This window comes from Glycine max, chromosome 8, assembly GCF_000004515.6.
Source record: "Glycine max cultivar Williams 82 chromosome 8, Glycine_max_v4.0, whole genome shotgun sequence".
Classification (NCBI taxonomy): Eukaryota; Viridiplantae; Streptophyta; class Magnoliopsida; order Fabales; family Fabaceae; genus Glycine; species Glycine max.
The window spans coordinates 28,865,748-28,877,557 of record NC_038244.2 but is presented as its reverse complement, the minus strand read 5'-3'; the positions used below and the strand labels follow the sequence as shown (position 1 = coordinate 28,877,557).

The window sequence follows — 11,810 nt, the reverse complement described above, 5'->3', positions numbered from 1 at the left end:
CTTCAAATCATTTTTTTTACTAACTTTAACATCTTAAAATATTTTAATTTTTATTTTCAATCATTCTCTACAAATAACAATTTCAATTTTTTTAAAAGATACGTTTTCAATCTTAATTTTCACCAACTAACATTTTTAAATATTTTAATTATTCTTTTCAATCATTCTCTAAAAATAACTAACAATTTCTAAATTTTTAGAAAATACGTATTCAATTATTATTTTAACTAACTAACATTTTTAAATATTTTAATGTTTATTTTCAACCATTCTCTAAAAAAGACTAACAAAATCTAAATTTTTTTTAAAATAGGTTTTCAATCTTTATAATCACTGACTAACATTTTTAAATATTTTAATTATTGTTTTCAATCATTCTCTAAAAATAACTACCAATTTTACAATTTTTAAAAATGTGCTTTCAATCTTTTTTTGCTTTCAAGCTTTTAAAAATATCTTATATTTTGTTTTCAATCACTTATTACAAAAAAAAAATTCTTTCAAGAGTATTTTACCTAAAATTAACAACTTTTGTATTTTTTCAATCGTTTTTTAAAATTAAATAAAAACTGTAAATTTTTTTATAATTTGCTTTCAATTATTATTTTTACCTAAAAACTCATTGTCTAAAAATAAGTAACAATTTTCAACTTTTCAAAAATATATTTTCATTATTTTATTTCACTAAGTAACATTTTTAAATATTTTTTTTAATCATTCTCTAAAAAGATAACAATATCTATATTTTTAAAAATATGTTTTCAATCTTTATTTTCACAAACTAACATTTTTCAATATTTTAATTTTTGTTTTTAATCATTCTCTAAAAATAACTAACACTTTCAAAAAAATTTAAATTAGGTTTTCAATCTTTATTTTCACTAAGTTACATTTTCAAATATTTTTTTTCAATCATCCTCTAACAATTTCCAAATTCGTTAAAATATGTTTTCATCTTTCTTAGAAACTAACTATCATTTTTAAATATGTTAAATTTATTTTTCAATCATTTTCTAAAAATAACTACCAACTTTTTGAAATATGGTTTCAAACTTTTTTTTAATATCTAATCTAAAATCTAATCTTAATAGTAACTAACATTTTTTTCATACATAAAACCATTACTTCCTAATACCTAATCTAATGTTATTTATAACTAAGATGTTATTTTTGGTTTTCACTCATTTTCTTAAACAAACAATCTTTTACAAATTAAATTTTCGTTTCATAAATTTTAACAAATTTATTTTTTCTAATCTAATTTTTGTTTTTCAAATCTAATATAATATAATCTTACTAATAACTAACATAAATATTTCATACATAAATTCAATAATAAATAAATCATACACAAAATCAATAATAAACAAGTAAATAACATACTAAACAATTTATAAAATAATTCACATATAAATATTTTCAATTAAAAATAATCCATACTTTTATTTCAAATAAAAATAATTTTTTTAAAAAAAAATATACGGATTGCTGATTCGTATGGCTCATACAGATTGTTAATCCGTATAGTTCATACGGATTGATAATCCGTATGATTCATACGGATTGCTGATCCGTATGACTTTTTTCACAAACCAAAGGCACATGTAGAGGAACAAAACCGCAATGAAGAAGAAGATAAACACAGTGAACACGAAGAAAAACACAATGAAGAAGGAGAACAAGTAGCAACAACCAGCAACAAACATCCAAAGTGGCATCGTCCAAGCAGCAATAATCAGTAACAAACACGAAGTATAAGAAGAATAACTTACCTCGAAGGAGAACCCTTGTAGAAGAAGAAGAAGAAGCAACAATGCATGAACACAACAACAACCACAAACATCAGCAACTTCACGTCACCGAAGCACGAATGCATGAACGCACGAACGACAAGTCCTATGGAATAGGAAGAAGAAGCAGGAAGCCAAAGAGGAAGGAAGAAGCTCAACAGTGACAAGGAAAAATAAGCATTTATAGGGAAATAGTAACTTGTACGGACGAGTCACTATTTGATTTTATAGCAAAGGGTGAAGGACATTGCCCTTTCATCCTGCGTGCTGGGTGGTCCAGCAAAAATGCTATGTGCAGCAAAAATGCTATGTGCACCAAGTAACACTCTTTTTACTTTGGCAATGCGTCCACCTGGCATCGAGAGAGATCGAGTCTTTCCATTCTTTCTTTTCTCCACCGGCAATTTCGGGCGACACCATCGATTTCCATCTGCGTTTTTTTTTTTCTGTCCAAAAAATTGGCAAACCCGTAACTCTACCAAATCCCCGGGGCACTTTCGTAACTTCGCCTCCCCGCTTAACTTCCTTTCCTTTCCTGCGTCAAAGCCAATCTCCACCGTCGGATCCATCTCCCAGATCTCGAAACCCTAGAACCAACGTTTTTTATATAAATCGCAATTCAAACCCTGTCTCTCTTTCCCAATCTTTCTTCTTTCTTTTTTTCTACTTTCTCCTCAGAGCCAGCCCTGTTCGTTATTTTTCTTTTTTTTTTTGTTTCGTTTCGTTCGGAACGCTGAGGCTGTGTCGTTGTTTTAGTGGGTGGATGGGAACGACGTCGTGTGAGAAGAAGAGCGTCGTGTACGTGAGCTGGGACGAGGTGTTCGTGTCGAACGACAAGGGGAGGAGGGAGGTTCATTACTTGCTTAAACGAAGAGGCGGTGGCTCGGATCTGGCCGTTTTGGGAAAAGAGAAGAGCCTCCTCAGACACATGTCGTATCGCTACGCCATTCGAAACGCCGCGTTGTTTAAGCCTTACTTGAAGCTCAGGTCGCGCAGAGAGGTTGTTGATTGGCTGGATTCAATTGTTTCAGGTTTGCGCTTTCGCCCTTAGATTCGAAACGCCGCGTTGTTTCAGCCTTACTTGGGATTTCTCAGATTTTGAGGGTTTTTTTTTTTTTTAATTTTGCTTAGGGCGAGATTTCCGCTGGCTGGATCTGAAATTGAATGGTATATTCGTATTTTTTTTTCTTTTTGTTTTAAAACTTGAGATGTTTTTTTTCGTTGTGGGGGATCTCTGTGATGAGGTTTGGGAAATGTTTTAATTTTTGGTTTTTTTCTGCATATTTGGATTCGGTAATTGAAATTAAATTTGTTGTTTTTGCGTTTTCAATCTTTCAGATTCGTCTTCAGGGGATGCGGTTATGGTGGGAAAACATGGTTATGAACCTGAAATTGGAGCCTTGAAGGTATTGTTGCTTATGCTAATATAATACCCCTTTTATCTTGGTTATCTGGGTTTGTTTTTCGGCTCTTTTTAATAGTATCTATTTTGTATTATTTTTTTTTTGTTGTTTTCGTAATTCAGGACAATCAATTGCAGAAGATGCACAGTTGTACAAAAGAGTTCTCATGGATAGGGTTGCCATGGACGTGTAAGAAAAGAAGAAAGCACTATCAGGCATATAAAAGAAATGGTTTTCAGATATCCGTGAGTCTTGTTTTTCATTTACCCTTTTCATTGAGTTCTTTTTTTTGGTTGGCCACACATCATTTGTAGTCTGACTCTGGGGATTTTGTTGTTGTTGCGATTTTAAATGTTTTCAGGTGCATGATTTTGTATTTGTTCTGGCAGAAGAGGACAAGCGTTTAGTTGCCTACTTGGAAGACCTTTATGAGGATTCCAGAGGCAACAGGATGGTTGTGGTGCGCTGGTTTCACAAAATTGATGAGGTTGGTATTGCTTTGCCGCACAGTTTTAGTGACAGAGAGGTTTTCTTTTCTCTTTATCTTCAAGATCTGAGTATTGAATGCATAGATGGATTGGCTTTCGTGCTCAGTCCTGGGCATTACAAAAAGTTTCAGAATGAGGCCTGTCGTACTCACTTGGAACCATTCATGTGCAACCACCAGTTCGATAATGATGATGTGAAACCCTTTGATATAACACGGATTAAGGGTTATTGGAAACAGGAAATTCTCAGGTACATGTATGCCCAATTGGACTTGAAGTCTAGTGGGAGTTCCGGGCAATCTGATGTTAGCCTGGAACTTGATGAAAATCATACATCTACTGCTTTTGTCAGACCTAAGAAGAGGCTGTGCCTTACTGAAGCAGCTGATGCCAAAGAAGCAGCTGATCTGGTTGGCCTTAGTACAGAAAATCTGAATAACAGCAATACTGGAAACAATTCTGGGAAACTGGTTGGGCACACAAACAAGACAGCAACCATTAAAGGGAAAAATGAACATGCTTCACACCATTTAATTGTAGGTTCCCAAGTCGAGGTCCTCTCTCAAGACAGTGGGATGAGAGGATGCTGGTTTAGAGCTTCTGTCATTAAGAAGCACAAAGATAAAGTCAAGGTGCAATATCAAGACATTCTGGATGCGGTCGATGAAACCAAGAAGCTTGAGGTGTGTTGAAACCTTCTTTTTATCTATATAATCTTTCATGGAAGAATAATTTTGTTTATATGTAGAGACTAATATAGTTTTTTTCTTCTTTGGTTAAGGAATGGGTTTTAGCTTCCAGAATAGCAGTGGCTGACTGCCTGGGTCTTCGAATGCGCGGGAGGACCATGGTCCGGCCAGATCCACCATCCAACAAACGAGAATTATCGTGGGTCGGTGATGTTGGTTTTGTTGTTGATGCTTGGTGGCATGATGGATGGTGGGAAGGCATTGTTGTTCAAAAGGACTCCGAAGCTAATTATCATGTTTATTTCCCAGGTATGCCTTTCTCCTCTTTCTATGTTAAATTAGCTTGGTAACTATTCTTTTGGTACTTAGATTATTACTTTGATTTTTATGTTTAAATTTTGATTAATCCCTATGGTGTAATGTCTTTGCAGGGGAAAAAGTGGTGTCAGTATTTGGTCCTGGTAACTTGAGAGTGTCTCAAGATTGGGTAGGGAATGAGTGGATATATGTGAGGGAAAGGCCTGATCTTGTGGCTTCTGTTTTATCTAGCTTGAAAACAAAGCAAAATTCCAATAACAGCCAATCAACTGGAGCAACCACCAGAGATGTAATACAATCCGGGCAATCAGATACTTGCTTGGATTCTGATAAGGATAGACCAAGAAAGCCTGAAGTGGTTCCAGACCTTTTGAAGAATGATTTGTTATCCCAGTTAAGGTGGAAGACCACCAGAAAGAGGAGACGCTGGAGCAGCGCCACCTCATATCAGAAGCCACAGTGCACTGACACCCATCAGAAGAGGTCGCCGAATGTTGTCACATCAAATGCTCCTGACAGTTTTGTGATCCCAGCATCATTAAAAGTTGATCATGATGACTGCAAGTATGTTGGGGATCCTTCCATCTTCAGTTCTTCAGTTGTGCCTTCTCTAACTAACATGGTTATGTGTAGGTGACTCCTTGATCCATTTCTTAGTTTCTGGGTTCTCTACTCTCACTCCTTTGCCTTCAAGTATGTACTTATTTAGCCCCTAAACCTTAATGCATCTTTTCGATGCCCTGTCTTGTCCAGATCTTCATCCAGGATCTCTTTTCTTCGTCAATTTCCTTTGTTAACATAGAAATTTATCTTAGGTTAGTCTTTTTCTTCCCCAACCTTTCATTAGTTTTGTGGTTTATGGCATCGAAGCCAAGGAGGCAAGGATGATGCCATACAAGTTTTGGCATAGGAAAAAGTGTAACGTAGTGGAATAACCGAGGATGGCTTTGACTTGTAGGATAAGATAGTGTTTTTTTTTTCTTTTTTTTCATATGGGAATGATCCAATGTAATTTGTGTTAACCTTCTCCTATAAGAATAGCATAGCAGTTTGCTTGTTCTTTTATATTTTGAGCTGAATTTTGAGTTAAATAGTTAACGTTTCTAAAGTTTTATAAGTTTAAAAATTAAGATTAATGATTAATAAAATGACTGAATTACTACAATATGACTGAATTATTAGTTAGATTTAAAAATTTGTACAAACAAAAAGTTTTTATCATTTGTATTATTTATTTTTAATTTTATTATGTTCGTGATAATATGATATTGAATGTTTTGTATATGAATTTAATATTTTATTTCTTTAATATTATATAACTTTATAACAGAAATATATAAAAAATTTCCATAAAAGTTATAGTTATCACTTAATAAATAATGGATTGATTTGAAGGTGTGGTGATGACATTCAAAAAAAAAAAAAAAAATTAAAACAGATCATGTGTCAATTTAAGTTGTGAATTAGGTGTATCAGGTCAGAATAACTCAGGACACTAGCAAATTATTTTGCAACTCAATTCACAGATTAGAACCAATTTGATAGCTATAAATGTGATATAAAACGTAAAAGAGTAGAGATTTAAAACGTAAAAGAGTTACGCATTTTCTCCTTTTTATTTGTAACGCAGATATTAATGCTTAGTAAGATGACGATCGAATTTGAGTTTAAATCTCCCAACCTCTCATCATGATATTCTATTAAGTTGAATACGACTCCCCCACTGGTCAATCCCAATCATCTAAATTAGTCATATAGCCGCCTAGTGTAAATACATGAATGGATCCATCCAATTAGAATTTCGAAGGAAAAAAGCAGTAGGTACTCGTGCTTATTAATGCCCAGTTAAGCATTTCTTTGCCGCGTTAAATTTGATCATATATATTACATAGCACTTAAGTTTGATACCTGTAGAATAATTTTTTGGAAAAAAAATGAAAAACTTTAAGATCGATTACATTTCAAATCTAAGATTAATTTCATAATCGATTATAAAAATGAAAATTTAAAGTTTGTGAAAGGATGTTGAGACTTGAGATCTTATATAGTAGAATAATAAATACTAATTACAGCACTTAGAGAAAATGTATACCACTAGTTTTATCAAGAGTGGAATATGAGGTAAATTGGCTGCTGACCTTGAAATGGACCATCTCCAATAGACAAATGAATAGGATAAGAAGGGAAAGAACACTTATTTTTTTATTCTTATTTGTATTATTGTAGTTTTGGGTCTACAAGGAGGAGCCACTTGTTTGACTTTTAGATACGCATTGTGGCCTACGGTCGTGGATCCAATGCTAGTCTAGTAGTAAACTTTTGTTTAAAAAGGTTATCCTAACATGGCCCTTAGAATATTTATTGAAAACCCTTAAATATTTTTTAGTGTATGTAATTTAGTAAATGTTCTTCAGTTTCTCAAAAGACCGTTTTATTTTTACTCTCTAATTTATGGAAAGAGTAAATTTTCAATTTCATCTTTAAAGTATTATTCTCTCTTTTAAGTTGTCTCTAAAATTAAAATATTACTTAAGTGTTCATCGAAGTAATAGAAATTATACTATGTAATTTCCTAAATAATCTTGTAAATTGGTCTTTTAATTTTACTAAAAAACATCAATTTAAGGACTAAAATGATTAATATTTAATAATTAAAAATTACTTAAATTATTTTATTCGGGAGATACTACTATTTTAGAGATGAAATTGACAATTTATTTAGACGTAATTCTTTTTCTTTCTCTCCTTCAATTAACTGTAGGAACGATCACACCTCGCACATTAAGAAAAATAATAAGTAAAAGAAGATGATTTAGAGCATCTTCAACTTAGTGCTCAAACAAGTTATTTGAAGTTAACCAATGTCACTTAACAAATATTTTCATTAAAGTTGATAACTTGACAGTGTGTTGTTTAAGTAAATTGTTTATATAAAAAATCGTTGCTTAGTTGATTACTACAAAAAAAAGAAGAGTTTTTTCAATCCAAAATTAAATGTGACTTAATTTATTTAAGCAATTACATTGTAGATACTCTTATAGACTAAAAACAAACATTTTCTTAAATGCAGACTAAATAAATATTTAACCATATTAAAAATCATTGTGTATTCTATTAAATTATTTTAATTATTTATCATAACAAATATCAAACAATTTTATGTTTTTAAATATTTTGGTTTTGTTAAATGCTTTCTAAATTTTTTATAAGTGATTAATTACCATTTACCATGGACAAAAAATGATCACCGTCAAGATAACCTTCATCCTTTACTCTTTGTTTAAGCCAAGGCATTATCAAAGTAACCATCTATAATTACAACACTTGTAAAGAGTGTCAGCTTGGCTTGCTTAGTCGCTAACACTTGTAAACAGTGTCAGCTTGGCTTGTTTAGTCGCTTTCTTGATGCTGAGTCAAGACAAGACCCCTTAAACATTATTAGTTTAAGAGTTTGACGCTAGTGTATTGACGGGATAAAATAATTTTATATTATTATTTAATAATAAATTATCGTTTAAATTATTTTAACATAATAATTTAAAAGTTAATAAACTTATTATATATATGATGAGTTTTGATTAGATGGTTATGTAAAAAAATTTATAGCGTCAGTGCATAATTTTTTTCTTAATTTAATTGATTCATTGAATTAGCCAAGAAGCTGGTTTAATAAGCAACCTTGACGGAATATTAATTATCATTGTGAAGGAAAAAAAAACAATTAAGCACTATGTATATATGTGGGGCTGTTTCTGCACGCTAGTGAAACAACAATTAACAATCTCTGTCAATTTGGCATAAAACCTTTTTCACTTTACCATACTGTGCCATTATGCCCCTGTACATTTTTTTTATTCTCTCTTTTCAGCCAACTACTTAACATTTGAGATGGGGTTGTTCCATCAGTGTAATAGGAGCTGTTCATACATCGTTTGCTGCACTATCTCTCTCTCTCTCTCTCTTAGGATGGGATTGAGGCTGCAAACCTATTAAATATACATATAAAGGCACTGTATGAATCTGTTGCACACCTAATCACAGGTATGGATTGTGAAGATGGTGCTAATAAAGAGGTTCAAGAACTGGTTGTTGGTGTAAGAAGACCAAAGGGTTTTTTTCCTCTTGGTGGGAGTGGGACTAGTCTAGCTTCTATGGAGTCCTTGTCAATGCCTCAGGTTTGTGTTTTAGTTTAGCTTACACTCTATTTTGAGGTTTTTGGTGATGGATATTTCTAGAGTTTTGTGTTGATGGCTTGGTTGCTTCTGCTGTGGTAAAATGCAGGTTCAGGAGGTTGTTCTGTCTGCAGACATGCAATGTGAGAGGTACCAGAAGAGGGTTACTGACATTATTGCAAAAATGAATGGTAAGCTTGTTTGTTATGTTCCCTTTAGTTGTAATTTGGAATACTTCCTTTCAAGAGTGATTTTTTTATGGATTAGTTTGTTGCGTATGTTTGGCAAGCTTTTGGTTGATTTTGAAGGTGTATAGGGAAAGATTTTTTTTTTCTTTTGAAAAATTAATAATTGATTCCTAAGAAAACACTTTCTAGGATGAACAGGAGCATTTGATTCCCAAGAGGAAGAGAGAGGAAATGCATACATCATTCATAAGAGGTGGTCCTTGTTGGTTTCCACCTAGGAATAGGCTGGCATATGTTTTGGCATGAAGCGTAAGAGAAATTTAATTCATGAAACATTTATTATTGTTACTTACTTTTATTAACTCTGGCTTTGGAATCTTCTGTTCTTGGTTCTTCTGGAAGCTCATTGTTCTCTTAACCACCCATGGTATTGTTAATTGTGTAATTTGACATCTTCTAAGTAGTCTGATCTTACCCTTTAGTGGCTTACCTCTAAGCCATAAAGCCACATAGGTATGAAGACACAGGAAACAACAAAGCCATCTCAAACTTATCGTTTAGTCAAGCATGATTCACCCAAATATTAATAGAGTTTAATTTTGATACATCTTTTGTAGAAAGATTTTAGGCTAGACAGGTTATGTATGGACAAAACTAATGAGATTTTATATTTTATTCAAGGTTTAAATATGTTTAAAATTTCTAATAAATGATGAAATTTTATTATAGATTCTTAATAAATGTTTTTATTAGAGTCTTAATAAATGATTGAATTTTATTCTAGATTCTTAATAAATGTTTTTGTTGTTAGAGTCTCTGATATATTAAAATTATTATTTTGAGTCTTTATCATCAATTAAGTGATGACATGACATCATCACAATTATTGATAAAGTTGGAAAGATCAATTTATAAGATGACACATAATCACTTAATTGATGATAGCGACTCAAAATAAAAATTTTAATATATCGGTGACTCAAAACAACAAAAAAATTTATTAGGGACATATAATAAAATTCGATCTTTTATCAGGGACCTTATACATATTTAAGCCTTTATTCAATCATAAAATTTTGTTAACTTTCATCAAAGATTATGCTTACCACGATTTGTTATTGATTTATCATGTATTAGTTTTTTACAATATAAAGTTTATAGAAGTTAAACTGAAAAGAATTTTAAACTATCAAATAATGAAATAACACCCTATGTAATTATGTATAACTTTTAAAGTCATTTTCACAAAAGTAAATGATTTTCAATAATATAGCAATGCAAGATTGGTTGATAGGATAAATTATGCGGTGAGTTTATGCTAACTGAATCATATAAAATATTTGTGCTAAAAAAATAGTCATTGCTTTCATTATATTATTCCTTCGCTTCTGGTTTGATTTGCTTGTACTAACAGTGGTATAATAAGAACCCGGGTTTTGTGCTTTTGTAGGACCGATTTATTCATATAAGGGTTCCGCCTGTTAAATTAAAGGAAGAGAAGTGTTCATTGAAAATGAAAATATCTAATTAATACAAATGAAACACAAAAATCATATAACTGTACTTCTTAACAAGTATTCTTAGAATATTTGTTCGCAAGAACATTTGTTAAATTAGTTAGCAATGATGTTTTTCTTTTTGATTTGATGAACTTTGTGACAACATTGTAATAGCCTAATGGAATTTCTTTTGCTAACACTTGATACATGTTTTTTATTCTTCAGTAGAGACAGAGTCCGTGGTGATTAATGTTTTGGAAAAGCAAGTGACGCTTACATTCAGATTACCATCTATGGGGAAAGTTACCACTCGTCAAATTACTCCCGTCAACAATAGGAATTCTCTCCCCAAAGTTGCAATCATCAAGCGATTATTTCGCTCTTCCCGTGGTTGACCAGTGACTTGCGCACATATGTTCATAAGAATATTTTGTAGATTGATTTGACTATGTACAGAAGTAAGAAAATTTGTGGATCCATGATTCAATTAGTTTGGTGATTGTAATTAGTTTGGCTAAATTGTATTAATCTTATTCTTTTTATGTCTTTATTTATTTTTCACATTTATCGTGAGGATATTTTTTGTGCAATAGACTTGTTTCTCATGATACCTCCACCAATGATTTGATTTGGTGCGATTCTCTTCTTTTATTAGGAAAGAATTTTTTTATGAATAGGTATGTTCTTTCTTGCTACAAATTCACATGATTGTGTCTTCCTTGATTACATTTTTTTTGGCTATAGTAAAGTGTGGTGTTTTGGCTTTCGATGAGTGTAATGTCAATAGTTAGGATTGTCTTTTTCATTTTACCTTACCTTAGCACGTCTTTGTTTGATTAAAAAAAAAAAATTGACAAAGAAGAAAGAAAGATTTTGTATTCATGACTGAATCTGTTTTGCTATTGCTTTATTAATTTTGGCCCACTGAAACGTGGGCATCCACGTAAGACTTTATTGAACTTTGTGTTCAAATATTTTTTTTTTCTTTGGAATGGAAATTGGGCAACATAATAATGCATCCCACTTTTTTCTTAAAATAACTATCCTTGTCCATGCTTAGCAAACTTTATACATGATTAGTATAGATTACAAAAGATTTGAAAAATAGTTTTTACTCTGTCTTCAATATTTGGACTATAGCTTTTTCAACAATAATAAAAATAGTCTCATCCCAATATATATATATATATATATATCACATGACAATATCCTCATTCCACTTTAATGGATATAGTGATTATAGTTTTCCCAAAAACAAAAAAA

At 31.7% G+C, this 11,810-nt stretch overlaps 2 protein-coding genes across 4 annotated transcripts; both read left to right on the top strand.

The window, feature by feature from the left end:
* The first annotated feature begins 2,417 nt into the window (after nucleotides 1-2,417).
* LOC100817358 (uncharacterized) lies at nucleotides 2,418-5,753 on the top strand. Of its 2 annotated transcripts, XM_006606893.3 has the most exons (7): nucleotides 2,418-2,821; nucleotides 2,922-2,957; nucleotides 3,129-3,196; nucleotides 3,316-3,438; nucleotides 3,555-4,364; nucleotides 4,463-4,679; nucleotides 4,802-5,753. In XM_006606893.3, exons 1-7 carry the CDS (start codon nucleotides 2,554-2,556, stop codon nucleotides 5,323-5,325), a joined length of 2,046 nt encoding a protein of 681 aa, XP_006606956.1. In that variant the 5' UTR covers nucleotides 2,418-2,553; the 3' UTR covers nucleotides 5,326-5,753. The 2 variants fall into 2 exon arrangements, with proteins under 2 accessions (XP_006606956.1, XP_003556939.1); XM_003556891.4 differs by lacking the exon at nucleotides 2,922-2,957.
* Nucleotides 5,754-8,448: 2,695 nt separating this feature from the next.
* On the top strand, nucleotides 8,449-11,123 carry LOC100817891 (uncharacterized). Of its 2 annotated transcripts, XM_014779253.3 has the most exons (4): nucleotides 8,449-8,863; nucleotides 8,970-9,051; nucleotides 9,247-9,357; nucleotides 10,773-10,803. In XM_014779253.3, the coding sequence occupies exons 1-3, from the start codon at nucleotides 8,732-8,734 to the stop codon at nucleotides 9,324-9,326; spliced, it is 294 nt and encodes a 97-aa protein (XP_014634739.1). In that variant the 5' UTR covers nucleotides 8,449-8,731; the 3' UTR covers nucleotides 9,327-9,357; nucleotides 10,773-10,803. The 2 variants fall into 2 exon arrangements, with proteins under 2 accessions (XP_014634739.1, XP_003556940.1); XM_003556892.5 differs by lacking the exon at nucleotides 9,247-9,357 and having other exon boundaries at nucleotides 8,458-8,863; nucleotides 10,773-11,123.
* Nucleotides 11,124-11,810: the final 687 nt, after the last annotated feature.

Excerpts from the sequence above, each read along its gene's own strand:
- LOC100817358 (XM_006606893.3), top strand. The coding sequence starts at position 2,554 with ATGGGAACGACGTCGTGTGAGAAGAAGAGCGTCGTGTACGTGAGCTGG. Across the intron at positions 2,958-3,128 it reads GCTGGATCTGAAATTGAATG|ATTCGTCTTCAGGGGATGCG; the intron begins GTATATTCGTAT and ends TCAATCTTTCAG. Across the intron at positions 4,680-4,801 it reads TTATCATGTTTATTTCCCAG|GGGAAAAAGTGGTGTCAGTA; the intron begins GTATGCCTTTCT and ends ATGTCTTTGCAG.
- LOC100817891 (XM_003556892.5), top strand. The coding sequence starts at position 8,732 with ATGGATTGTGAAGATGGTGCTAATAAAGAGGTTCAAGAACTGGTTGTT. Across the intron at positions 8,864-8,969 it reads AGTCCTTGTCAATGCCTCAG|GTTCAGGAGGTTGTTCTGTC; the intron begins GTTTGTGTTTTA and ends GGTAAAATGCAG. Across the intron at positions 9,052-10,772 it reads CATTATTGCAAAAATGAATG|TAGAGACAGAGTCCGTGGTG; the intron begins GTAAGCTTGTTT and ends TTTATTCTTCAG.